Source organism: Gobio gobio, assembly GCF_949357685.1.
Source record: "Gobio gobio genome assembly, chromosome: 14".
Classification (NCBI taxonomy): domain Eukaryota; kingdom Metazoa; phylum Chordata; class Actinopteri; order Cypriniformes; family Gobionidae; genus Gobio; species Gobio gobio.
The window spans coordinates 26,324,556-26,351,984 of record NC_137107.1 but is presented as its reverse complement, the minus strand read 5'-3'; the positions used below and the strand labels follow the sequence as shown (position 1 = coordinate 26,351,984).

Genomic DNA, 27,429 nt, shown 5'->3' with positions numbered 1-27,429 from the left:
AGCGATACATATTTAAATGAGCACTTTCTCATTTGGCCCATACCATAAACGGTCACAACGATATCAGTTCTTTGATATCAACAAATGAATTTATCCTGACCGGAAGTTAAATATGTGTTTACCGGAACGAGAATTCCGACTGTAACCCTCAGCCATTTTTTGTTGTCACTATCAAGCTTCTCCAAAAGTGACGCTTCGTTCTTCACCACAGCGCTTATATTCAAGCCTTTAACCGAGCTTCCTCGCAAGGGAAAGTAAGTGCTCGATGTTTAGTTTCAGGCAGGTGTTTTTAAAAGCGGCCTATAAATCCTGGGGTTGTTTTTCTGATCGCACAGGTTAACGTTAGCTGTTAGCATGCGGGCCTTGATCTCCCACAGCGTCGCGGACAGTCGTTGCGTGATTATTAAAAAAAAAAAAAATCACTTGTTTACGTTTGATGCATCGCTAACTCTCAGGGTATTTCTTAATAGCTATATTATAATCTTGGTAATTGTGCGTCTCAAATTCCTTGGCTAAGCTACATTGTCTATGGATATCAAGTTCATCTCGATATGTCTTTTGGTATAAAAAGGCCTGGATTTACAAAATTAATATTCAAATGTTATGTCTTAACATATTTAACATAAACATTAGGTCACCATATAAAACAAATTGAATATCTACTGCAAGAATAACCAATTTAAGCCACTAGTAAATATTATATTTGCCATGATGTGATCCAGTCAGTCTTTTGTTTACTGATGCGAGCGATGTCTCCGATGCATGACCTTTAAGCTGCTTTATTATTTTAAATGGAATTTTGCCGATTATAATAGGGGTAACATTGGTTCAATTCAACATTTCATACTTTAATATTATCAATACCCAAAGCCCATTAAATGCTATTCCATCCCTTGTAAAAAAAAAAAAAAAATCCTGTTTGGATTTGTACACAGGCCTTGCAAACATGTCTGACTTCATCGAGAGCGAGGCTGAGGAGTCAGAGGAGGAGTTCGAGGAGAAAGATCTGAAGCCCAAGAAGACGCAGAGATTTATGGAAGATGATGGTAAGATGTTTTTCACTTAAAGCCACATCCAGGGCAGGAATACTACCAGAAACCACATTTTGGTGTGCTGCTGTATTTAATTAATTGCTTGTGTTGTTGTCTCCAGAAGAGGAGGAGGAAGAGAATACTGAAGATCAGGATGAGCATGGAAACCTGAGAGGTCTCATCGATGATGGGGACGTGGAAGAGGAAGAGCCGGCAGAACCGCAAAGTGGGAGAGAGGACAGTGACTCTGGTGAAGAGGTCCGGCATCGGCGCAGGAAACGAAGTAGGTTACTCTGATAAAGCCACATTAGTGAATCCTTCTGTATTGTTTTGTTTTCTCAGTTTGCTAGTGAGTAATGTTGTTCTCATTGGGGCTGGGTGAAATCAAATATTCACAATATGATCCCTACTATTTTGCTGAAGATAACAAATTAAGCAATGTTGCGGATATTTCTAAGTGCACATTAAGTTTCCTAAACAGCATGTCATTATAATACTGTTGTGATTAGGGTTGGGAATCGAGAATTGATACTTAAGATCAAGAATCAGATGCTTTTTATAAAATTAATTTAGATTCCGCTTATCGATTCCTGTTTTCAAGTGCAAGATGTGAATGAAGCACCCGTCCCTCAAATAGTGCGTGATACGGTACCCGTCTTGCGCTTGAAAGCACAAATACACACAAAATTGTCAAAATATCCTCGTAAATACAGTCAGTGATGTCTTATGTGAACGTAAACAGTTGAGAAATAACTCATATTGGATCCTGCATGAGGCCTTAAAGTGACAGCAGCCTAATTCACTTGTTGCAGTCTGTCATTAATGTTAATCAAAGAACAACAGAAAAAGAAAATCATTCACTGATCTTGACTGAATACATTTTGTAACTTCAGTTAAGGGTAAATCTTTTTTATTTGTAAAAAGAAAACTATGCAGTGTTATTTTACATTTGATTACAATTTCTGAACCTGAACTTTGTTCAGTTGTATTTATTTGTAATATTGCTATTTTATTATTTGTTCTTATTTTAATACTCTTTACTTTAATAATGTTTGACATGAAATTAGTTAGTCCGGTTGTTTTTGCTGTGGTTTTGCCAAAAGACACAGAATAAATATGTTTGATATAAATGTTTGACTAAATGTTTTTACCTTACTGGAATCGAAACTGGGAATCGTTAAGCAGAATTGGAATTGGAATCACTAAAATTCAAATGATACCCAACCCTAGTTGTGATGATTCCTTGTTTCATGACTTGTGAGTATGAAAGCAATAAAACATTAATAGTGTCTATGATTTATATTTTATTAGCAGAAACAGTGTTAAAGTTAAGTAAATGTACTTCATTTTTGTAAAACTGTTCAAACTACTCGTTTCAATTAATTGATTGACAATTCTGAATCAGTGCCTCATCACTCAGATTTGTTCAGGAAATACTTGCATGGTTGCATGTGAATACTGTGATGTACTTGGAAATCATGTCTTGATTATGTATTGCACTTATTTTGAATAAATTTGTCTGCAATTATGGTTGTTTTAAATAGAAAATATATATATTTTTTAAATATTGACCAATGGCAAAACGAAATGTTGTTTTATATATTTGTTGTCTATTTTGCTCAACCTTAATTCTCATTAAAGAATGTGTGTTTGTATCTGTCAGGTTATGATGACTGTCTGGATGATGATGATCTGGACCTTATTGAGGAAAATTTAGGAGTGAAAGTGAAGAGGAGGGTGAGTCCCCTAAGTTCCTGCCTGTTCTAGATTGCAGGTTTTTCACTAATTTAACTGATACCAGTTAACCACATAAAAAATAATGTGTGTGTTTAGAAAAAGAAGTACTCTCGTGTAAAAACCATGGATGATGAGGGGGAAGATGACGAGAAAGACATGATCGCTGATGAGATCTTCACTGGGGATGGAGACGGAGATGGAGAGGTGGAGGACGGAGAGGCTGTGGACACACTTCACCAAAGAGATGATGAAGAGGAGGAAGATGATGAGGAATCTGGTAGAAAAGACATTTACTCTATTCATCATGGATTTTAATTATTGTGCTGCTATTCTGTGGAATTTTATTGATTATATTTTTTTCTTCAATACTTGTAGACATTGATGATTTCATTGTGGATGATGATGGACAGCCCATCACTAAAAAGAAGGGAAAGAAATTCTCTGGCTATACTGATGCGTAAGTTGTGTAAACTCTAAACCGTGTTTTGTTTATGTAAATATTGACTACCTCCTTGTTAGGATGGACTAAATCCCTGATTCAAATGGCCTTCAACCCTATCACTTTCTTATCTGTAGTGTTGCTCTCTTTTCTGACATTCTAGTGCTTTGCAAGAAGCTCAAGAGATTTTCGGGGGTGATTTTGACTTTGCTGAGTTCGACACTGAGGCGTATGATCATGCGGAAGAGGAAGAGGAGGATCAGGATGATGAGTCATGGGATCGACCGAAGAAGCAGACCAAGAGAAGAGTTGGCCGTCGTAGCATCTTTGAGATCTATGAGCCCAGTGAGCTGGAGAGCAGCCACATGACTGATCAGGACAATGAGATCCGCTCTACAGACATGCCAGAAAGATTCCAGGTGTGGATCCGCGTTAAGCTGTTTATATAAGTGCGTTTCCTTTCATGGGTGGGAATAAGGATATTTTATAACTTATTGTCATTTGCAGTTGAGGGCCATTCCTGTAAAGCCTGCTGAGGATGATGAGCTGGAGGAAGAAGCTGAATGGATTTACAGGAATGCCTTCTCTACACCAACCATCTCCATGCAGGTAGGAACTGAATGTTCCCAGATATTTATATCATGGCACTAAGCTAACTTGTTTTATTCATCAAACTATTTTGTTTTTGTTTGCTTTGTAGGAGAGCACAGACTACCTGGATCGTGGGACAACCACTAATTTCAGTAGAAAGGGCCCCAGTACTATTGCTAAAATCAAAGAAGCCCTGAACTTTATGAGGAATCAACACTTTGAGGTATAGTCATGGGGGGAAATAGGGTATATTAGGGCCGTGACACACCAAGCCGTCTGTCCAGCTAATCTTTGCAGCGCTTTCCTCTCCTCGGCTGTAGTCGGGCTAACTTCGGTGGCAGTTCGCCCCAGTCAGCATGTTGAATTGGCGTCAGGCCATCAGTGAGAGAGATCACGCTGATTGGCTGTTCAATTTAGCGAGCAAGTCAGTGCAGGAGAATAAAAGCAAAAGTGATTAAAACGAGCAAAGGCATCAAGACAGCACAGACAGAAGGCTGTTCTAATTTTATGTTGTCATATCTGAGCATTCCAATATGCAAATATGTTCAAAACACGAGCCACCTGGAATAAAGAAAGTGATCAATATGATTTATATTCAAAATAAGCAAGCACTGCTTTGTTTATGGTTTGTATGGCTGCAGTCCTAGTTTTGGTTTGTCTTTTTGAATGACAAATATACACGATTGATACCTGCTGTTATTTCCTAACACTCAGGCGCAGAACACATATGCTAGTTGAGAGTCGCCTGTAGTCCATTTGGTGTGTTCAAGCACAGCTTTTTGTTCCGGACGCAGCTGACCGAAGGCGACAACACAGTTGTCTAGTGTTAGTTCTTTGTCATCGGCTTGGTGTGTCACAGGCTTTAAACTTACTTGATAGACAGATCAAGTGGTATTAACTTGTCTCTTCTCTCTTCCATCCTCCAGGTTCCCTTCATTGCTTTCTACAGGAAGGAGTATGTGGAACCAGAGCTGAACATTAATGATCTGTGGAAGGTGTGGCAATGGGATGAGAAGGTAAGGGCACAATCAAATGTTCACAGAATGCATGGTGGTTGCTGCTTTTTGTTTTAATTTAACTTTTAAATGTGGCTGTTTATGCTGTCCTCTCTTCAGTGGACCCAGCTGAAGACCAGAAAGCAGAACCTGACACGTCTTTTCCAGCGAATGCAGTCTTATCAATTTGAGCAGATCTCAGCTGACCCTGACAAGCCACTAGCCGACTCGACTCGTCCCCTAGACACTGCTGATATGGAGAGGTACGGGTACCAACCTTACAAACTATCTAACATATTACGCTGTGTCCACAGTAGTCACATGTTTCCTCTGCTTTGATAGACTGAAAGATGTCCAGTCTCTTGATGAGCTGGGAGATGTCTACAACCACTTCCTTCTCTACTATGGCCGAGACATTCCTAAGATGCAGAATGCAACCAAGACCAGCAAAAAGAAACTGAAGAAGATCAAGGAAGTGTCAGAGGAAGATGGTACAGCCGTGTTTTCATTGAATGAGACAATTATGATGTTCAAGCATTAGGCTAACACCTATTTTTTGTTTTTTTTAAGGGGAAGATCCAGAAGTGGAAGAGGAAGAGGAAGAAGAGGAGCAGAAGGGGCCAGATCTGAAACAAGCCTCCCGTAGAGATATGTACAGCATCTGCCAGAGCGCAGGCCTTGGTGTGTACATCCTGCAAATATAAATAAGACTCAACTATATATATATTTTTGAACAAAAACACTTTACTTGACCCACTGCAAAGAACACAAAAAACAAATGTATGGCAACATATTTTATGTGTCAGAAATACACCGATCAGGCATAACATTATGACCACTGACAGGTGAAGTCAATAGCACTGATTATCTCATCACGGCACCTGTAAGTGGGTGGGATATATTAGGCAGCCAGTGAACATTTTGTCTTCAAAGTTGATGTTAGAAGCAGGAATGCACTATGCTTTGGGCAACGTTCTGCTGGGAAACCTTGGGTCCTGCCATCCATGTGGATGTTACTTTGACACATACCACCTACCTAAGCATTGTTGCAGACCATGTACACCCTTTCTTGAGAACTGTATTCCCTGGTGGCTGTGGCCTCTTTCTGCAGGATAATGTGCCCTGCCAAAAAGCAGAAATGGTTTGAGGAGCACAACAATAAGTTTGAGGTGTTGATTTGCCCTCCAAATCCCCCAGATCTCAATCCAATCGAGCATGTGTGGGATGTGCTGAACAAACAAGTCCGATCCATGGAGACTCACCTCGCAACTTACAGGACTTAAATGATCTGCTGCTAACATCTTGGTGCCAGATACCACAGCACACTTTCAGGGGTCTAGTGGAGTCCATGCCTCGACGGGTCAGGGCTGTTTTGGCAGCAAAAGGGGGACCAACACAATATTAGGAGTCATAATGTAATAATGTTATGCCTGATCAGTGTATAATGTTATATAATATAATAGAATTATGTAAAATAGAAAAAAATGTAGTATTATTTTTTATGTTACATAATTATATGCATATTACCTAATGACAGTGTAACTCCTTGAAAGTTATGAATTCATACACACTTTTTTTTATTAGATGGTCTTGCCAAGAAGTTTGGTCTGACCCCAGAGCAGTTTGGAGAAAACTTGCGAGACAGTTATCAGAGGCACGAAACCGAGCAGTTCCCTGCAGAGCCTTTGGAGCTGGCCAAGGACTATGTGTGCAGGTAATGGATCAAAGCAAACTTTTACCCACTGCTTACTGAATAAGTTAGCATTTTGCATATTTATTAATAAACGTACATTTATTCATGTTTTCATAGCCAATTTAGCACCGCCGAGGCTGTTCTGGAAGGTGCTCGCTACATGGTGGCCATGCAGATTGCCCGTGAACCTCTGGTCAGGCACGTGCTCAGACAGACCTTCCAGGAGAGGGCCAAGATTAACATCAAGCCAACTAAGAAGGGAAAGAAGGTTGGTACTTACAGACCTACCTTATATTATTTAGGAAGTGTCAGTATTCTACCATCATTTTATTGACTGTTGTATTTTTGTTTATCTTCTACTCTTTTGCTCAACCATATTCATCAAGGAAAGGGTATTAGCAGAATAGCAACTTTCCCATCCCAGCAGAGTTCTGTTGTGTTAGAGCTTTAGCTAGAATGAATTCTGTTGATCCATGTAGGCATTATTGCTTTGCTACAGTGTTACCGTAGTGAACTTCTTTTCAAACCCAGACTGTTCTGATGTGCCAGTGACCACGTTGTTTGCTTTTGTCAGTAATTCCACATGAGCTAATGTCTCTCATGTTTCCCAGGATGTGGATGAGGCACACTATGCTTATTCCTTCAAGTACCTGAAGAACAAGCCTGTGAAAGAGCTCAGTGGAGATCAGTTCTTAAAGATGTGCCTGGCTGAGGAGGAAGGCCTGCTCGCCATAGACATCTGCATTGACCTCGTTGGAGTCAAAGGGTATAGATGTGTCCTGAATTATATTGTGATTAAAAACCTTGAAACAATTGAGTTGTTAAGGATTATATACAAGAGGTGCTGAGCAGTTTTGCTTGTCATCTCTACAGGTATGGAGATCAGACGTACTTTGATGAGATAAAGCAGTTCTACTACAGGGATGAGTTCAGTCACCAGGTGCAGGAATGGAACAAGCAGAGAACACTTGCCATTGAACGTTCCCTTCAGCAGTTCCTGTATCCACAGATGGCCAAAGAACTGAAAAATAAGCTTATCGCTGAAGCCAAGGACAATATTGTTAAGGTGCCTCATTGATTGCGTGCATTTCCTTTTAAAGCTACCCAACAGTTATTGAACCAAATTGTGGCCTAAAACAAATTGATTTGTGTTTCTTGTGTCTGTGGTACAGTCTTGCTGCAAGAAGCTGTATAACTGCCTGAAGGTGGCTCCTTATCGGCCTGATCAGCAGGTAGAAGAGGACGATGACCTTATGGATGAGTCACAAGGAAAGGGTATCCGTGTACTTGGGGTGGCTTTTGCTTCTGGCAGGTACATATTTGTACTAAGTGAGAGAATATTTCACTTGATTTTGAATAGGGATGCATCAACACTGTATTGGTTATTGGTAAATATTGGGTATTTAATTTGCTTTTTGGTTCTCTAATAGTTTAATATGTGATTTCATTCCTTCTCATCCCCTGTACTGGTGTTTATCCTAGAGGTTGATACAGTTTTGTTTCATTATTATGAATCTGTGATCCCTAAATAATTTTACGTTTTCATATACTATTTTATTTAAATATTTTATATTTCTTTTTTAATAGAATTTGAATAATGGCCATTTATCAGTTATTCACCAAAATGTCATTATAATGATCAGCTTGTCAGTATTGGCCAGAATGGTATACTTTTGAATGGTATATGATAGTGTTTGCTTGTTTCTATAGAGACACACCAGTTTTCTGCTCCCTCATCAATGGTGAAGGAGAGGTTGTGGACTTCCTCAGGCTACCTTATTTCCTTAAGAGGAGAAATGCTTGGAGAGAAGATGAAAGAGAGAAAAAGGTGAAGAAACAGAAGCCCTGCAATCCATTTACAATTGAGCTGTTTGTTAATTCTGTTTGTTTTCAGTATTGTGGCTTTTAAAATGGTTGTTGTGTTTCCATAGCTTCAAGACATTGAAAACCTCAAGAAATTCCTCCTTAGTAAGAAGCCACATGTTGTTGCAGTTGCTGGGGAGAATCGGTATGTTTATTGTTGCTCCTTTTTTTTTTTTATGTTTTAAGTTTTCAACTTTTATTTAGCCGCTTGTTAATCCTGTATCTGGATGTGTTTAGCGATGCTCATATGGTGATGGAGGACATCAAGCGCACCATCAGTGAGCTGGAGCAGGACTCCTCTCTGCCTGCAGTGGGAGTGGAGCTGGTGGACAACGAGCTGGCTATGCTTTATATGAACAGCAAGAAGTCTGAGGTCAGTGCAGTGAGATGATAACTAATTTTACAGAAGGCTTTACGCTTCAATACCTTTCCTAATGTTTCTTTCACATACTGTTCCTCTCGTAGGCGGACTTCAGAGACTACCCACCTCTGCTTCGGCAGGCTGTGTCTGTGGCTCGCAAGATTCAGGACCCCCTAGTGGAGTTTGCTCAAGTCTGCAGCTCTGATGAGGACATCCTGTGTTTGAAACTGCATCCCCTACAGGTACCAGCCCATTCTTTCATCTAATGACTTGCATTCTGTCATTTGTTTAAATTCTAGGGCTGGAGTGACACGTCAATGTAAGGGATTATGCACAGTTTGTTCATTTTCATGTTAATATTTTAGCTTTCATCACTATTTATGTAAGTCTTTCTTCAAAAAAATATAAACAAAATTAAAGATTTGAGTCTGGGACCTCTGGTTGAGTTGAGACAGAATGACCCTATATTTTCATTTGTGATAGTTTTGTGGTTACTAACAGAGTCTTTTCATCAGGTTTGAGATGAAGGTTATCTGTGAATCAATTCTCATGCGTTATCATTTAAATGCTACTCAGGAGCATGTAGTGAAAGAGGAGCTGCTGGGCGCTCTCTACTGTGAGTTTATAAACCGGGTGAACGAGGTTGGTGTGGATGTGAACCGTGCCATTGCTCACCCTTACACCCAGAGCCTGGTCCAGTACATCTGTGGCCTCGGATCTAGAAAAGGCTCACACCTGCTCAAGGTGAGACATTCTTCAACTTTTCTCTGTTTGTCTAGCTAATGGGTTAAGATATTTTGCTAGAACTAAATCACGAGATGTTAAAAAACATCTTCTGCACCTTCCCAATGTTCCTCAGATTCTTAAACAGAACAACACTAGGTTAGAGAACCGGACACAGCTGGTCACCATGTGCCATATGGGACCCAAAGTCTTTATTAACTGCGCTGGCTTTATCAAGATTGACACGGCTTCTCTTGGAGACAGGTAATATACTAAATGTAATGTGTGTGAATGACCACCAGCTCACTCTGAATTACGCTGCATACAGCCAGAAGAGATGTAGAAATAATGTCTTCTTTCACTCTGCAGCACTGACTCCTACATTGAGGTTCTGGACGGTTCCCGAGTGCATCCTGAAACGTATGAGTGGGCGCGTAAAATGGCAGTGGATGCTTTGGAGTACGACGAGTCGGCAGAAGATGCCAACCCAGCCGGAGCGCTAGAGGAGATCCTTGAGAACCCAGAGAGACTGAAAGACCTGGATCTGGATGCCTTTGCTGAGGAGCTGGAGAGACAGGTGAGCTTTGCTTTGGACTTAATTCTGTTAGCAGTCAAAATCATTCAAAGCAACAATCAAGGAACACAGCATAAGCTGTTCAACCATGTACTTGACTGAACTAGACCATTTTTCTGTAACCATTTTATTTTTTTTATTTCTTTTCAGGGTTATGGCAATAAGGGAATTACATTGTATGACATCCGAGCGGAGCTCAGCTGTAGATATAAAGATTTGAGAGCCCCTTACAGGTCTCCTAACACTGAGGAGGTCTTTAACTTGCTCACCAAGGAGACGCCTGAGACCTTCTATATTGGTAAATTCTACTTGAATGTTTTTAGATATTATAAAGGATCATAGAGTAATCTATAATTATAAAAACCTACATTTGATTTACATGATTTACATTTATTATAGTTTTCTGTGATATTTGTGGTGATCTGTATTGATGCGGTTGGAAATATCTTTGTGCACATATAGGTAAACTCATCACCTGTGTGGTGACTGGCATTGCTCACAGAAGGCCACAGGGTGAAAGTTATGACCAAGCCATTCGTAATGATGAGACGGGACTCTGGCAGTGTCCTTTTTGCCAACAGGACAACTTCCCTGAGCTCAGTGAGGTGGGAATCTTTTCTGTTAATTTCCAATGGTTGCGCAATGAGATCATGGAAATTTTAGCTTTTGCACATCAGCAAATCACAATGTTGTTTTTCTCAGGTGTGGAATCACTTTGACAGCGGCTCCTGTCCTGGTCAAGCCATCGGAGTGAGAACCAGGTTAGATAACGCTGTCATGGGCTTTATCCCAACCAAGTTTCTTAGTGACAAGGTGGTCAAGCACCCTGAGGAGAGGGTCAAGGTAAGCTAATCTCGTATTTCCTTTCTTTACTTTATCTGTCATCCATTTCTATGCAATATACATCAAATATGTAATCTTACAAAAGTTCTGGAAATCTCCTTTTGACACACTCACTTATGTGCCTGGATCTCCACTGTTAGGTTGGCATGACTGTGCACTGCCGCATCATGAAGATTGACATTGAGAAGTTCAATGTGGACCTCACTTGTAGAACATCTGATCTGAGTGACAAGAACAACGAATGGAAGCTTCCCAAAGACACCTACTATGACTTTGATGCCGAGACAGATGATGTTAAACAGGAAGAGGAGCAAAAGAAGAAACAGCAGAGAACCAGTCAGTATTGACCAAATCTCTTTTGAGAGCATTTACCATCTTTTCAAGTGATGCAGTTTTGACTTTCTTTTTCTTTTCACTAGCTTACATTAAGCGTGTGATCGCTCACCCGTCCTTCCACAACATCAACTTCAAACAAGCGGAGAAGATGATGGAATCCATGGACCAGGGTGATGTAGTTATACGACCCAGCAGTAAAGGGGAGAACCACCTGACGGTCACGTGGAAAGTGGCTGATGGGATCTATCAGCATGTGGATGTGCGTGAGGAGGGCAAAGAGAATGCCTTCAGCCTTGGACATACTCTCTGGATCAACAATGAGGTGAGCTGTTATCACATCCAACATGCATCAAAATGTTTTTAAAAGTCTCTTATGCTCACCAAGACTGCTTTTATTTGATCAAAAATACAGTAAAAAAACACTAATTGGGTAGATGACAAATAAGCAGTAAAATGCTTTATTTGTAAAACGCCACTTTTGAAGAAAAATGCATATGTAGTGTGAAGTCTGATGTTTGAGAAAATATAAGGGGTCATAACTTTGTCAATTCTTTGACTGTTTTATAATAATAGAAAAAATAGATAATGGCCAGTTTTATCAGTTCTATTGTGTATGGTGAGAAAGATCAAACATTTTGTAAGCATCTGAAACGATACTAATGTTCGAGATGAGGAGTAAAATAAAAACTCTTCAACCCAAAAGGAATTTGCCAAAATTTACGCTAAATCCATATGAATGTTCACTATATCACAATATTGTAAAGAAACTGTTGACGTTGTAAGCAACATTTGTGAATGAATCTGAATTGGGGACATGTTAAAGAAGTGAATAAATATATTTCTTATAATGGGTGAAAACCAGTTGCTTATTGTTTTCGTGGAAACTGAATTTATCAAATGATCATGAAAAAAACAAAATTCAAAAGCACAGAAAACATTTGTAATATTATAAATATCATTACTGCCACTTTTGATCAATTGAAAGTATCCTTGTTATATTAAAGTATAAATCTTGACCCCAAACTTTTGAATGATGGTGGAGAAGCACACTCGCTCATACAGTATACCTGAAATCTAATGTTAGTCATGGTTGTCTGCAGGAATTTGAGGATCTGGATGAAATCACAGCCAGATATGTCCAGCCCATGGCTGCGTTTGCACGAGATCTGCTCGGCCACAAGTACTTCCACGAGTGCAATGGAGGTGATAGGAAGGTATGTTATTCTTCTGGAACAACCATTTTTCTGTTCTCTTCATCTTGATTTATACTCTGTGTTAGAGATAACACAGAATGTGAGGAGTTGTGCATTTATCCTTTCTTGCCTTTGAACAGAAAATGGAGGAGCTTCTCATAAGGTCCAAGAAAGAGAAGCCGACATTCATCCCCTACTACATTTCAGCTTGTAGAGACCTACCGGGCAAATTTCTCCTGGGTTACCAGCCTAGAGGGAAGCCAAGGTAACTCTCACTACCCAACCAGAACAGGGCTCTAGACACATCAATTGTTTTTAATAATGTTTTGCTTTGGTCTTTTGTTTTTCAGAATAGAATATGTAACCATCACTTCAGATGGCTTTAGGTATCGGTCTCAGGTATTCTCTACGGTCAATGGTCTCTTCCGCTGGTTCAAGGACCACTACCAGGATCCTGTGCCAGGTTAGTAGTCTCCATCTGAACCTCAGCTCTGGCCTAGCGTCATTATTATTCCTTTTAATGCAGTGTTTTTGTCTCTCTAAAGGAGTCACACCAACCAGCAGCAGAACACGAACACCAGCATCAGTGAACGCCACACCTGCAAACATTAACATTGCGGGTATGTCAGACATGCTGACATCTTCCCTGAAAACAGCAGGGCTTTCTGAAGCTTCTCAGATGACTCTTCTTATAAATGTATTTTAAATTATACACCTGTCCCCTCGCTTTTAGACTTGACTCGAGCCGTGAACGCTCTCCCGCGAAACATGACATCCCAGATGTTCAACGCAATAGCAGCGGTTACAGGGCAGGGCCAGAATCCCAACACAACGCCGGCCCAGTGGGCCTCCAGTCAGTATGGTTACAGCGGCGGCAGCAGTGCTGGAGGAGGCGGCAGCAGCAGCGCTTATGTACGAGACCTGCACATATTTACCATTTTATCCTACTGAATCAAAACCGAGCATGCCAATATTTAATACTCTTTCCTCGCCTTTTCACATTTTCAAGGTATTCGCAACGCCCCAGCAGCCAATGGCCACACCCATGATGACGCCAAGCTACTCTTACACCACCCCTGGCCAGCAGCAGGCCATGACCACGCCCCAGTATCCCAGCAGTACACCGCAGTCCTCACACGGACACCATCCGCATTCGTCCTCCACTCCATCGTCCTCGTCATCGAGAGTGCGGACGCCACAGCCCAAGTGAGTGTTTCTGCTTTCTTCAACACACAGAACCATGTTAGCCACATCACACAAAGAAAAATCAGTGCGATAAACATTTTAATTTTAAATGTTGTTGTGTCTGTTTGGACTGATGTGAATGTCTGCATGCCGTCAGTGCAACAGAGGGTTTTTTTTATGGAGGGGTGTTCCAATCTCTCTTCCATCATACTTCATATATTATTCAGGTTTTTTGTCGCATGACCAGAGCTGCTGGTGCTGTTACATGAAACTACAAGTTTGTGGCTCTCACGAGTGTTTGACTAAGTGACAGAGAGAGAATCTGGAACCGGCTCTTTTTTCTCTATACTCTTGTATTTGGTGTGGTCTGATAAACACCATATTTATTATCGAATACAAAAATCCGAATGGTGTTTGAAAACGTAAATACTGGTTGACTTCCTTTTTGAAACAAAGTTGCGCAATGCTTTGTGTACCAGATTAACCATGATATTTCTACTTTTCCATAAGCACCATCTACTGTCAGAGAGTGAATTTGGAATTTTCTTTAAGCCTGTCTGTTTTTTACGCATTGGAAATCATATGTGGGTGGTAAAGAACGCAAACCGATTTTTCATGCTCAATTTTTGCCCAGGCACATTTATGCACTTGCTCATGTGCAGGAATCTGTGTGTTTGGGGTTTTTGTGAGGTCAAAATTGTAAGGTTTCCCCACACAGATTTTTGCTAATGTTCAAATTTGTCACATGAATTTGCTGTGGCCACCAAGCGGCAACCTCCCCCAGTTTCTCTTGAAGCCATTACGGAAGTGACTTAAACTGTAATTAGTTGACTGGCCACTAGAGACAGGCTCCAAAAGGGAGCAGAAATGCCCAACTTTACAGCAGAAAAAAACTTTTACATCCTGGTTCAAATTGTGGTTTTTACGGCCCTGCATGACGATTTATAACTCATTCGTTTACATTTATATAAAGCCTTAAAGTTCTGCATAATTAAGGGCGTGGCCACTTTGAGTGACAGGTGGATTGTCGTTTGTCTGCTGTCTATTAGTCATGGACACCACCTCCCGCCTCTGGCCATTTTCTGACTTTGAGGCTTCAAAACTGCTCTTCAGAACCCTATGGGTGACGTCACGGACACTACGTCCAAATTTTTTTTTACAGTCTATGGTGGTGACCAACAGAAAAAGTTTGAAAGTGGCTTCTCTTTGAGCAGTGTTTCATGCATCACTGCTATTGACAACGGGCATTTCAGAAGATTTTTCACTTAAATAACGCTGCAACTTTTTTTGTGTGGGGTTTATATTAATATCAGGTACTAAAACTCCATTTGTGTTCCCTGCAGGACAAGTTCCCACACTGCCGTGGATTGGGGTAAGATGGCTGAACAGTGGCTGCAGGAGAAAGAAGCTGAGCGGCGAAAGCAGAAGACGCCCCGCATGACGCCCCGACCTTCGCCCAGCCCCATGATCGAAAGCACGCCCATGTCCATTGCCGGAGACGCCACTCCCCTCTTGGACGAGATGGACCGATAGGAGAGAAGTGGGGGTGTTCAGACATCTCATATAAAACCCAATCCATCCACATCCCATCTCTCACCCTACGTCTTTTGCTCTTTCGCTGCTAGAAGTATTTCTTTGTCATTCAGAGCTACTGATACAAAGACAAACACTTGAAATATGGTGATGACAAACCGATTTAGGAAATGGACCTACAATATACGTTTGTCACAAGGGTTTTCTTTCTTTTTTTAAGTGTGCAAAATGCACCTCCTTTTCCTTTGTTTTTTTTAAACTAAATTTCAAAAGGAAAGGCTTAAAGCATGAGACGCTGCATGATTTTGCCCATGGGAGCTGGTATTCAAGTCATCATAAGATCATTCGTTCAAGCCCACTCAGAGAGCTTTTCTTTTTGTATCTGGCTTAAACATTTAAATAAAACCCTGTTTCAGTATGAATCAGAGCACTGTAATGATTCAAAATACGTGTTCTGTTGAGCTGTTACGCAAAACTCTGAGAATAAAGCACTCGGGAGATTTGCAAAGCTATTTAGCTACTCTAAAATGAAGTGTGACTTTAAAAGACATCCTGTAAATGCCATGTTTTTCTCTGCCATTAAAGTGACCAGAACGTATGCATTTTAAATTCTAAACTTTGAAGAATGTTTTTAAGGTTTGCCGAACCCATTCATTTAGCTGTTCGTTTTTGAACTTCATATGTCACTGCTAGCAATGTGCTTATACAAGTAAACTGAACTATTGTGCTATAAGGTATTGAGACCTCTGCTGAGTTTTTGTTTTTGCTTTTTCAGTTTGGATGCTGTTTGTGTGTATGTGAATGCATCTTTGCTGACCAGACTTCCTGAAGGTGTTTGCACACATGCTGTTTTAAACGGTGTCTTTTTTTCCTTCATGTACAATCCTATGCATCACTGTAGACAAAAAGTGTGACATTTAAGCAAAGAGAACTTTATGAACTGGCTGCTTATACTGTGACAATATTTTCACACACCAAACAGTTACCATATACACCCCATATTAGTGAATCTTCTAAGTTTTGGGAAGTGTTTCTGGCCTGGTCATGTGTTAGTGCTAAATTAAGGCTGCACTATGCCTTCAGGTCAGGAAGTGAGCTCTTATGTGTCCATACTGTTCAGTGTATATCACTGCTGACATCCATTTCATTTCTTTCCTTTGATAAAATTGTCAAAATGAAAGTCTTCTGATTCAAGTGTTTTTATTTAAGTACTCAAGTTTTTTTTTTAACAGTCTATTCTGATTTCAGTTTAGTAAAGGAAGAGGTTTGAGTGTTTGTCTTCAAGCTTGAGACTGTAGATAACTCATTTCAGACAGCTGTGATTTTAAGATGAGGCTCAAGAGGCTGCATTATGCGGTTTTCCATGTGACATTTGTTGGAATTTTTATTCCTAGAGACTTAAGCTGATTCTACAAGCTGTCACGTGTAATGCAAAACTACTAGTGTACCAAAATCAAATCTCTTGACACCATCCATACTTGAAATCATGTAAGCCCTTATTGTCCTATGAATCAAGACTTGAGAGGACATTTCGGTACATAATACATGTCTGTTGAGTGATACTTCTCCATTTACGTCTAACAATCCTTCCATTTAGCTCACAGTGGGAATCTCGTGTCGGAGCAGACGGCAGCAGAGCCTGTGGTCATGAGTGCTGGCATATGTATCATATTAGCCAAAGAAACTCATGATGCAATGAAAAACAAGGGCTGCATTTACAAAAAAATCCACTCGGAATTGCCAGGAGGGCATTTAATGTGACCTCTTAAGTACACTTCACTAAACACTGCCGTTTGCTAGCAAAGAAATGAAACGAAAAAGCAGAACTCATTACCATCAAATTACAGGGATTTGCATCGTTTTATGTAAGAACGATGATAGACTAAAGTATTTATAGATTACATAAATCTCTACATGGCACTGCTTGGGTCAAAGATGAACACATATATAGGCAAAATAATACTCGCTTAATCCTGGTTAATTGAGAGTCTATGACAAACTCACTGACTGTGTATCCGCATATCAATGTAATACAACTATGATGCAGAAAATGTAGTAAAAGTAGTGAATTCATAATTAAGCAAGTGTAAAAACGTGGCATTCATTTATTCACCTCTAAATACAGTCCAAACTTCACTTTCAGATGGATTCTTGTTAAGATTCCCTCATTATCTCCCTGGCCAAGTCTTCTGTTTGTATTATTTTCTTTCCCCCAGAGATTTGTGTCAGGGGTCAAAGTCTGTATTCAAGGGTCACTTCAATCCCCATTTGATCAGATCCATTGAAACATGTTGTGTACATTCAGTCAATGACAGCAGTTTGATTGCCTCTTCTTCAAATTTTCACCACAATTAGAAATGTCTGTGGAGTGAACAAAATATTTGCAACTGTAAGAAAAGATGACCAGGGTGAAAGATTTCCAAGGTAAAACTGAAATTAAATATTTGAAATGAGCCCAAAAAGTGGATGTTAAACTTATTAAAGGAATAGTTGACCCCAAAAAAAGAAAATTCTGCCATAATTTACTCACGCTCATGCCGTTCGAAATATGTATGATTTTCTCAATTCTGTGGAAAAATATTAGTACATATTTTGAAGAATGCTGATAACCAAACAGTTTTGGTTCTAATTGACGTCCATTATATGGTCAAAAAATACAATGGAAGTCAATGGGAACTGAAATTGTTTGGTTACCAACATTCTAAATATGTTCTCAAAAGTTAAAGTTAATAAATATCATACGTGTTTGAAATGACATGAGGCCCAGGGTGAGACATTTGTTACTTGGACTTGATTGAAAAATAACTTACTGACAATATCACCAGCTTGTCTAGAATTGTTCCTCTCCATCTCAGATAATACAGTCGCCTCAAATGTAAGTGATGCAACCCGGTGGAAGAAGTCTCTCACACTTTCCCCTATGGAAGACAACCAAAATTATATATATGATGTCATCAAAAGTTTGGAATCATTTGGAATTGTTGACGGAAAAAGAAGTCTCTTATGTTCACCAAGACTGCATTTATTTGATCAAAATACATTAAAAACAGCAATATTATTATAATTTCAAATTAGTGCATTCCTGTGATGTCAAGGCTGAATTGTCAGCATCATTACTCCAGTCTTCAGTGTCACATGATCCTTTAGAAATCATTCGAATATGCTGATTTGCTGCTCAATTATTGGTGCTCGGTTATTAATAATGTCCTGATTATTATCAATGATGATGACAGTTTTTGCTGGAAACCATGATAGATTTTTTCTTATATGCTCTGATGAAAATAATGTTCAAAAGAACTGCATTTATTTGTAATATTACAACATCATGTCTTTACTGTCACTTTTGACCAATTTAATGCATCCTTGCTGAATAAAATGATTAATCTATTTTACACACATACAAAAAACAAATCTTACCCCAAACCTTTGAATGGTAGGGAACACGATTTACACAAAACTATTAAAACATACGCTCACCTAAAGGATTATTAGGAACACCATACTAATACTGTGTTTGACCCCCTTTCGCCTTCAGAACTGCCTTAATTCTACGTGGCATTGATTCAACAAGGTGCTGAAAGCATTCTTTAGAAATGTTGGCCCATATTGATAGGATAGCATCTTGCAGTTGATGGAGATTTGTGGGATTCACATCCAGGGCACGAAGCTCCCGTTCCACCACATCCCAAAGATGCTCTATTGGGTTGAGATCTGGTGACTGTGGGGGCCATTTTAGTACAGTGAACTCATTGTCATGTTCAAGAAACCAATTTGAAATGATTCGAGCTTTGTGACATGGTGCATTATCCTGCTGGAAGTAGCATCAGAGGATGGGTACATGGTGGCCATAAAGGGATGGACATGGTCAGAAACAATGCTCAGGTAGGCCGTGGAATTTAAACGATGCCCAATTGGCACTAAGGGGCCTAAAGTGTGCCAAGAAAACATCCCCCACACCATTACACCACCACCACCAGCCTGCACAGTGGTAACAAGGCATGATGGATCCATGGTCTCATTCTGTTTACTCCAAATTCTGACTCTACCATCTGAATGTCTCAACAGAAATCGAGACTCATCAGACCAGGCAACATTTTTCCAGTCTTCAACTGTCCAATTTTGGTGAGCTCGTGCAAATTGTAGCCTCTTTTTCCTATTTGTAGTGGAGATGAGTGGTACCCGGTGGGGTCTTCTGCTGTTGTAGCCCATCCGCCTCAAGGTTGTGCGTGTTGTGGCTTCACAAATGCTTTGCTGCATAGTCAAAGTTGCTCTTCTGTCAGCTTGAATCAGTCGGCCCATTCTCCTCTGACCTCTAGCATCAACAAGGCATTTTCGCCCACAGGACTGCCGCATACTGGATGTTTTTCCCTTTTCACATCATTCTTTGTAAACCCTAGAAATGGTTGTGCGTGAAAATCCCAGTAACTGAGCAGATTGTGAAATACTCAGACCGGCCCGTCTGGCACCAACAACCATGCCACGCTCAAAATTGCTTAAATCACCTTTCTTTCCCATTTTGACATTCAGTTTGGAGTTCAGGAGATTGTCTTGACCAGGACCACAGCCCTAAATGCATTGAAGCAACTGCCATGTGATTGGTTGATTAGATAATTGCATTAATGAGAAATTGAACAGGTGTTTCTAATAATCCTTTAAGTGAGTGTATATTAAAATTTGTTTTCAGCATCAATAATAATCAGAAATGTTTCTTGAGCAGCAAATCAACATTTTAGAATGATTTCTGAAAGACAATGAAGTACATTTTTAAAAAGTTCATTTTAAAATATATTAAAATGGAAAACATAATATACAGTAATGACAGGATGATATATTCAGCTGATTATAGTGCTACTAGCACTGCAGTGATGACAATAGTGGAACATAGTGGAATCCGACTTTTAGTGAGATTATCACATTTATTACACACTTCATGTAGATGTTATTTTGATCTGCTTTTGCAACCTCGAGTATTTCAGGAATCAGCTCAGACACACCAACTTGTTTGAACACCTGTTAGCAGGTGTTTTGAATGCCATCAAACAAATAAACACTTTTCTGTACCTGACAGCGCAGAGACGGGCCAATATTCTGCTCTGATCTCCTCGGAGAGTTTAACAGCCTCTTGCTCCATTTGGGCCAACTGATCTGGGTGCTATAGGACAAAAATATTCACCATCTCAAGGAAACACTATTTTGGGAATATTATTTCATGCATCCATATCCATTTTTTCTTTAAAAAAACCGTTACGCCAACATTGTGAGAAAGTCACAGTGTGGCGATGGCTTTTTAATGGCTTCGGCTTCCAGGTGATAATTTGATAACTCACACTAAGATCCTTCTTGGTTCCAACGAGGAAGAGGAGAACACTAGAAGGGTCATTGTCTCTCATGGCATCTTCAAGCCACTCTCTGAATAAACAGAGACAGGTGAGAGAAACCTGAAGTTATTTAGACAAGTGTTTCAAACCAAAGAAGTGGTCATACTGTACCTTGCATTATCCAAAGAGTTATAATTGCTCAGGTCAAATACAACGATGATGGCTGGAAACAAAAGACAATTTGTTTTTGCACAATACACAGCAAGCGTATGCTTAAAGGGGTCATGAACTAGCTTTTTTTTTTTTTTAATGTATACTGTTGTCTGAGGTCAATTTATGACGTTTGTGTGGTTTTTACATAAAAAAAACATCATAATGAATAAGTAATAGTCTATTTTCTACCCTGGTTTTGAGTCTCTCTCCTGGAACGCTCTGTTTTTATGGGCGTGCTGAATTGAAGACTTGGAAGTAAACGCCCACGGCTAAGATTAGATTTTCATATTTCAAAGCTTCAGCTCCCCTGTCAGTACATGTGGGAATTGTTTTGAAAGTGTCTGGGAAAACGGCAACCGGAATTAATTGCCCACAGGGCTCGCAAAATATCTTTATCAAGCAAACACAAAGTTTTATCTCTCATCCACCCGCGATTGATTGGAATGTTATTTTTGTATTACTTGGCCTGCCCGATCGGTGGATATAACCGTGAAACATACACACACACACGTGCGCACTGACAAGCCCTTCAAATGTCAAGTTGAGAGTGAACAACGCACTTATTTAAGGTAATTTAATGTTTTGGTAGCCCGTCTGGAAAACACATAGCCCTGGGACGTTGGGCTTTGCGAGCCCTGGCCCATACATGTCCAAGTCTGATCCCAAATTAACCAACAACACCACAAATTATTCTTCAGCCTTTGACAGCGTGCTAAGGTATGTTCAGTTAGACACATACACACGATCTGTAACAATGCAATACTATCACTTTTTTTTTTTTAAATTACATTAGTGAGTTGCTTCATTCATTAATGTAATCTCATCCTGTCTGCAAATCCAGTCTCTTGTTTACAAACGAATCCGTGGTGAAATGAAGGAACAAATGCGCAATGTCTTCCCCACGTGAGCTGGATATTCATTAAAAATAAAGTTCATCCATGCATTCATAATATATCGGAATCGGAATTAAACTTATGCGGTATGTTTATTGCTTAGAAGTTCGATCCGGTTTAGCTCTATGTAGGCCTATATCATCTCAGGCATGAGACGGTGGGCAGGGCTACAGAATCAGGCGTTGTTCTTTTTCTGTTGAGGCGGTGTTTCACCACCCTCTGACGTCACAGCATGGCACATTCTGAGATCGAGCGTTTGCTGGGCCTGGTGTCAATAAAAGCTTTTCTTTGACTAACATGGAAGTTTTCAGCTCTGAAACTTACAGGATATTCTTATATCACCATGACCTTTTATGTATCAAAAGCTCAAGAGAAAGTTGATTTCTCAATTCAGGACCCCTTTAATATAGTCTGTTTTATTACCTTGAGCTCCTCTGTAGTAAGTGGATGCAATGCATCTAAATCTTTCTTGACCCGCTGTGTCCCACCTGCAAAGGGAAAGAGGTCCCACGATAGAAGGATGCAACCATATGAATGACTGTTAAACCCATAAAATACACAAAACTCACAACTGCAAACTAAAGGGCACCCCGAGGACCTCAAATCTCTCCATCTCAAAATCCACTCCAATAGTCGCCTTGTACGTCCTGTCAAATGTGTCTTTGCAGAATCTTCAGGTCAGACATATAAACAATTATTGTTAATCAAGCTGATTTAATGTTATTTGCACTGAACTGTTGGGATTATAATTGATGATAGAAAATTTACATTACAGACTCTTACCTATTTATTAAACAGGTCTTTCCAACTGCTACATCACCAACTACAATGACCTTGGCTACATTCAGTCTGAAAATATAGTGAACATTTACAATAAAATAATGTTCATTCATGCTGCATTGCACATTTGTATCAAATATCCAATCTAAACCAATCTCCAGGGATTGCATGTGAAGTTTTGCCTAAATTGTGGGTACCAGCCAAAGGTCCCAATGGGGAAAAGGCTTAATAAATGTTAATGGGAAATATCAAGACAACAGGCCTCCACCATAATAGCAAAACAAATAATTGCGTGTGTGTGTGTGTGTGTGAAAGGGAGAAAAAAAGAGTAACTTACCCTGTTTTCGATCCTTGACATGCCTCTCTAACAGTAATATTAAACCCATCTTTGGTGTGCACTGCAGCGTCCCTTGTAAAGTACTGAATAAATAGACCAATATAAATGAGTTCGATTAGGGTTTAAAATTTTGGAAAAAGACTTTTTTGCAAAAAAATTGCCTTTACATAATAATCGGGTCCAGTCCGGTTTCTAGAATTACACAGAGGGTAATTCAACACAATAATCCTAGAATGTGAGTATTGTAACAATGAGAAGAAGAAAAGAAAAAAATAGGAAAAAGTATACAGATGTGCATTGAGACTAAATTAATAACTAACTAAAAATACAGAAAGTTTTACCAAAGGGAGTTCACAGATGATCCTGTCTCCTTTCACAGGGGGTAGAGAGCTCATCATGTGAGAGCTTTAACAAAACACTGAACCATTCTGTCCTGTGACTAGCGGGATAAACAAAAATAAACCGTAAAGATAATAATAATACATATGTATTGAGAAAAAAAAATACAATATAACTTACCTCGAAAGGCAGAAGTCTTATTTTTTCCCATTCTACAAGTAGTCTATTTTAGACTTAAAAACTCGCATTAGGTCATTATTTAGTAGACACATTTTTTTGTTGTTGAGGCAAATGTTATTTTGTAGGCTATTAGGTACTTTTTGCGGCTAATACATGAAATATATATACAAGTAATCGTAAAAAGTTTTACTGCGTGACTGTGCTCAACACAAGCACTCTCGCCCCGGTATCCTGTGACTGCGCTCGGTATTTACACTGCGCCATTGAACTACAGAACCCATAATGCCTAGCGGTGTTCTCGCGATGACTGAATCTGTTAACGTGAACCCCTGTGATATACTGAAGGAAACCCCTCTCGTTCTTCCTTTCCCAACATGGCCCCGAAGGCGAAGAAGGAAGGTGCGTTATGGTTTTCGATTTTACATTATAAAAGTAGTTTATTCTGATTATATACATCTACATTTTCGTTTAAATGTAGTTGATATAGGTATGTTTGTGTCTGGTGGTTTCATTTGGCGTCTGGAGGGAAATAGCATTGGTTTTAATGCAAGAAGTAATTTGCCGGAGTGAGACGTCATTAGTCGGGTTGGCGGTTAGCAAGCTAACATAATTGAGCTACATTCGCAGTGCGTCATTCTATCAGACTGGCCGCGTGTTAAAACCATTAAACAGTTTGCATAAAGTGTATTTACCTTCCAATTGTATTGTACAGAGTAAAATCAAGTAAATGACACCTCGCTAGCTTGTCATCCTTAGCTAGCAAACACACGTGGCTACCCATATATATCCATTTCTCATTCACTATCAGCCAGTTAAGTGATTTAAAGAGTCGTTCACTTGGCCTCAAACACAAATTTTGTGTTTGAGGCATTTTTATAGCTGCTGCTTAAATATAAACACGTTAATATTAATGTACAAATGACGTGACTCTGGAAGTCCTTTACCTTTTATAATAAAATAATAAAAAGGGATGTGATAATGCAGGCACTCATTCATGGTGCGTCATATAGACTGTTTTGGTAATATTGTATGGTCATAATTTGTACATCTTTCTGCAGCTGTCCCGGCTAAGACTGAGGCCAAGTCCAAGGCCCTTAAAGCCAAGAAGGCTGTGCTGAAGGGTGTCCACAGCCAGAGGAAGAAGAAGATCAGGACCACCCCAACCTTCCGCCGGCCCAAGACCCTGCGTCTGAGGAGGCAGCCTAAGTACCCTAGGAAGAGCGCTCCACGCAGAAACAAGTGAGACCGCCAAGCTATTTGATGCTTTGTGACTCCCTAAAGTCAGAGTTCATTTGTTGCTTTGTTGTGATGAATGTCAGGATGCAAATGATGGGAATTGCGATCAAAGCATGAAATTATATGATTACAAATTTTTAAAACACTGATGCATCCTCATTTCAACATTGAGATATAGTTGAATCTAAATCATAAATACACGGCAGAGCCTGCATGAGTTGATTGACATCCCTCTCATTCTGCCAGGCTGGACCATTATGCCATCATCAAGTTCCCCCTGACCACTGAGTCAGCCATGAAGAAGATCGAGGACAACAACACTCTGGTGTTCATTGTTGACGTCAAGGCTAACAAGCATCAGATTAAACACGCTGTCAAGAAACTGTACGACATCGATGTGGCTAAAGTCAACACACTGATCAGGTAGAACTTGGTTTACTCAAACTCTTCTAAAGCTTTCAATAAGTTTTTTTTTTTTTTTTAAATTGAAGCACATATAGGCCTACAGTTGTCAGTGCTCCCATAAAAAAATGAGTTCAATTAAAGCAGAAATACTGGAAAAAGCTGGGAGCCTTTGAATATTGTCAGCCTTTGAGTCAAAGTTTGACAACCACTGTTTTAAATCTATACTTTTCTGGTCTGTTAGAATGATCATTGTGGGAGAAGCCCTGCTGTGCAATGATGTAAAGATTATCATTACTCTGAAATGTGATGTTATCAAAGGAACCTCTGATGCACAGGAAGAGCGTTGTTAGATTTGTGATGACGTGATGAAATGTGTTCTAAATGCTTCATTGCTCTCTGCAGGCCTGATGGCGAAAAGAAGGCATACGTTCGTCTTGCGCCAGATTACGATGCCTTGGATGTTGCAAACAAGGTAAATGAGTAAATGTAATGTCCATGCATGTATCAAACTATAGATGTCAGTTTCAAGTAGCTAGATTGGCTGCTGAGGGTAACTGTCAATCTCTGCAAATGATGTAAACTATGATTCTGCCTGAATGATTGTGATGCAATCAAAGGAACCACTGATGCTTTGTGCGTTCTTTTGTGAAATGTTTGTGCTCCGATCTGTGCTGATTGTGGTCTTATTTTCTTACAGATCGGCATCATCTAAAGTGCTCTTGGTCAGATGTACAGAAGAATAAATGTTTGTAAAAACAATTTGTTGTGGTTTCATTTGTTTGCATTTGAAACTAGTTCATTTGTAGTAAGGTTTGAGAATAGCAGGGTTCCCGCGGGGTCTTAAAGTCTTAAAATGTCTAAAATTAATTTTTTTAAATTTAAGGCCTTAAAACGTCTTAAAAACGACCAGATTTTCACCCGAGGTCTTAAATTTAATATAGTTTGGTCTTAAAAAAAGTGTTATCTCCATTTCCAGAAATGCCTGCTGCAGAAAGTTATTAACGTTACACTGTAGCAAAAAAGTATAGAATCGCGAAAGCGGAGCTCTAGAGTCTTTGCTGCGCCGCCCTCAGAGCGTTCGTTCGGTGTGTTGTAGTTCTTTCTGGGGGTGTTGGTACACGTACTCGGTGATAAAACTACAAATCCCGTGATAAATGCAATTACCTGCCCGCAAAATACATCTACGTTTAATAACGTTGTATTTTTCTGGACAGAATGAGGCAGACATGCATTGTTTTATATTATTCTAAACAGTGATAAAGTCTGCACTCAATCAGCACTGCATACCTTATTATTATGACAATAGTGAAGGCTTGAAGAACTCAAATACACCATAGCTTGATGCAGTCGTGTTTATTGTCTTCGTTTCATCAGTCAAAGCGTTTCTATCTTCAGTTTATCCTACATCGCTAGCTTCACATTAGGGCTAAGGATTACTTCTCTGAGGGAAATGTGGAGTTTCTGCTCGAGGGCGCCCTCTGGCTTCCAGTATGAATGAAAGTTTGGGTAACAAATATGAAAAATAATACTTCTCTCTAAATAAATTTATATGACAACCCATATGTTTTTCTCCAATGTACAGTTTTTCCCCCACAGTGGATGCATTAGAGGCTCATATTTCATATTAAATACATAGACTTTAAGAAATTTATTTCACAGATAAAAAGCACAGAATTTCTTTATTTTTTATAACAAATCTTCAGACCTTTCTAATGATTTTTAGTCATAGGCTGTCTGCATATTAACAGGTAACCCAGCAGTTTGTTTTGTAAAATAAGTTTTCTGTAAAATATAAATGTTGTTTTATTAGTATTATTATTATATTGTTATATGTATTCTTAAATACTCTATTTTAAATTTTTTAATAATTAAAATGTTATTGTAATAGTAATATTTCTAATTTTGTTAAATATTTGTATTTATTGAATATAATCATTATTATTAGTCTCGTTAATATATAAACATTAATATATAAAATGTTATATGCATACACTTTTCATTTGTAAAAATTTTTTTTAAAATTGAATTTTAACCAGAATAATCGCAATTAGATATCTTCCCCAAATCGTGCATCCCTAGTTTATCCTATCTCCCTAGTGCATCCCCTGTTCAGTCTATTAGGCTATTAATATGCTGTTTTGTAATCTATTCTATTTGAGGGCAAGTTTATTTTAGCCTATTTTCATTTTGGGCCTAAGGTTTTGGGCATTTGGCACGTTGTTGGCTGTGGAGGGTTACTAATGTCATTGCTTTTTTTATTATTTCTTTGATTGAAAAATTTTTGGTAATGTGTCGTATAGGTCTTAAATTTCAATCTTTATGGTCTTAAAATGTCTTTAAAAGGTCTTAAATTTGACTTTCTGAAACCTGCAAGAACCCTGGAATAGGCTTTTCATACCCCAACATTTTTTTTGACTCAAAAAAAATTCCACCTTTTTAATAGTAGAAAATATTTACGGTAAAAACCTTATCAGTGAACTTACTCAACCTTTATGAGGGCAAAAAAAGAAAAATAATTATAAAATGTTCAATTAGTTAAGGTTTTTATTTTTGGTCAAATCGTTACAGCCCTATTATAATCTAAAGTGAAATGTTTTCCTCTGTGAGGAGGAATGGAGGAAAAAAAAATAT

General features: G+C 39.2%; 3 protein-coding genes across 5 annotated transcripts; 2 read left to right on the top strand and 1 right to left on the bottom strand.

The window, feature by feature from the left end:
- Positions 1–116: 116 nt before the first annotated feature.
- Positions 117–16,280, top strand: supt6h (SPT6 homolog, histone chaperone and transcription elongation factor). Of its 2 annotated transcripts, none has more exons than XM_079835480.1 (37): positions 117–254; positions 936–1,046; positions 1,153–1,314; positions 2,695–2,768; positions 2,865–3,045; positions 3,144–3,225; positions 3,371–3,626; positions 3,715–3,816; positions 3,908–4,021; positions 4,725–4,814; positions 4,914–5,056; positions 5,136–5,284; positions 5,364–5,474; positions 6,378–6,507; positions 6,604–6,754; positions 7,098–7,252; positions 7,360–7,552; positions 7,659–7,798; positions 8,197–8,314; positions 8,418–8,494; positions 8,587–8,722; positions 8,815–8,952; positions 9,287–9,454; positions 9,570–9,697; positions 9,803–10,010; positions 10,158–10,305; positions 10,470–10,612; positions 10,710–10,850; positions 10,991–11,186; positions 11,270–11,508; positions 12,287–12,400; positions 12,520–12,644; positions 12,730–12,842; positions 12,925–12,999; positions 13,113–13,291; positions 13,389–13,585; positions 14,908–16,280. In XM_079835480.1, exons 2-37 carry the CDS (start codon positions 947–949, stop codon positions 15,095–15,097), a joined length of 5,166 nt encoding a protein of 1,721 aa, XP_079691606.1. In that variant the 5' UTR covers positions 117–254; positions 936–946; the 3' UTR covers positions 15,098–16,280. The 2 variants fall into 2 exon arrangements, with proteins under 2 accessions (XP_079691606.1, XP_079691607.1); XM_079835481.1 differs by having other exon boundaries at positions 124–254; positions 1,156–1,314.
- Positions 16,281–16,282: 2 nt separating this feature from the next.
- On the bottom strand, positions 16,283–23,466 carry rab34b (RAB34, member RAS oncogene family b). 2 transcript variants are annotated; one of them, XM_079835479.1, is made up of 12 exons: positions 23,158–23,466; positions 22,980–23,077; positions 22,639–22,721; positions 22,305–22,370; positions 22,091–22,192; positions 21,945–22,009; positions 20,587–20,638; positions 20,425–20,506; positions 20,159–20,249; positions 17,908–18,015; positions 17,628–17,664; positions 16,285–17,458 (listed from the first exon to the last, which is right to left on the bottom strand). In XM_079835479.1, exons 2-11 carry the CDS (start codon positions 23,034–23,036, stop codon positions 17,630–17,632), a joined length of 741 nt encoding a protein of 246 aa, XP_079691605.1. In that variant the 5' UTR covers positions 23,037–23,077; positions 23,158–23,466; the 3' UTR covers positions 16,285–17,458; positions 17,628–17,629. The 2 variants fall into 2 exon arrangements, with proteins under 2 accessions (XP_079691604.1, XP_079691605.1); XM_079835478.1 differs by lacking the exon at positions 17,628–17,664 and having other exon boundaries at positions 16,283–17,458.
- An 11-nt stretch (positions 23,467–23,477) lies between these two features.
- On the top strand, positions 23,478–25,557 carry rpl23a (ribosomal protein L23a). The gene is made up of 5 exons (XM_079835477.1): positions 23,478–23,556; positions 24,216–24,396; positions 24,640–24,816; positions 25,201–25,270; positions 25,496–25,557. The coding sequence occupies exons 1-5, from the start codon at positions 23,532–23,534 to the stop codon at positions 25,508–25,510; spliced, it is 468 nt and encodes a 155-aa protein (XP_079691603.1). The 5' UTR covers positions 23,478–23,531; the 3' UTR covers positions 25,511–25,557.
- The last annotated feature ends 1,872 nt before the right edge of the window (positions 25,558–27,429 follow it).

Coding starts and splice junctions, on each gene's coding strand:
- rpl23a (XM_079835477.1), top strand. CDS start 23,532: ATGGCCCCGAAGGCGAAGAAGGAAG. Junction 23,557..24,215: donor CCCGAAGGCGAAGAAGGAAG/GTGCGTTATGGT, acceptor ATCTTTCTGCAG/CTGTCCCGGCTAAGACTGAG. Junction 24,397..24,639: donor AGCGCTCCACGCAGAAACAA/GTGAGACCGCCA, acceptor TCATTCTGCCAG/GCTGGACCATTATGCCATCA.
- rab34b (XM_079835478.1), bottom strand. CDS start 23,036: ATGATGAGCTCTCTACCCCCTGTGAAAGGAGACAGGATCATCTGTGAA. Junction 22,371..22,638: donor TGTCAAGGATCGAAAACAGG/GTAAGTTACTCT, acceptor CTATATTTTCAG/ACTGAATGTAGCCAAGGTCA. Junction 20,250..20,424: donor GAACCAAGAAGGATCTTAGT/GTGAGTTATCAA, acceptor TTTGTCCTATAG/CACCCAGATCAGTTGGCCCA.
- supt6h (XM_079835480.1), top strand. CDS start 947: ATGTCTGACTTCATCGAGAGCGAGGCTGAGGAGTCAGAGGAGGAGTTC. Junction 6,755..7,097: donor CAACTAAGAAGGGAAAGAAG/GTTGGTACTTAC, acceptor CATGTTTCCCAG/GATGTGGATGAGGCACACTA. Junction 8,953..9,286: donor TGAAACTGCATCCCCTACAG/GTACCAGCCCAT, acceptor AATGCTACTCAG/GAGCATGTAGTGAAAGAGGA.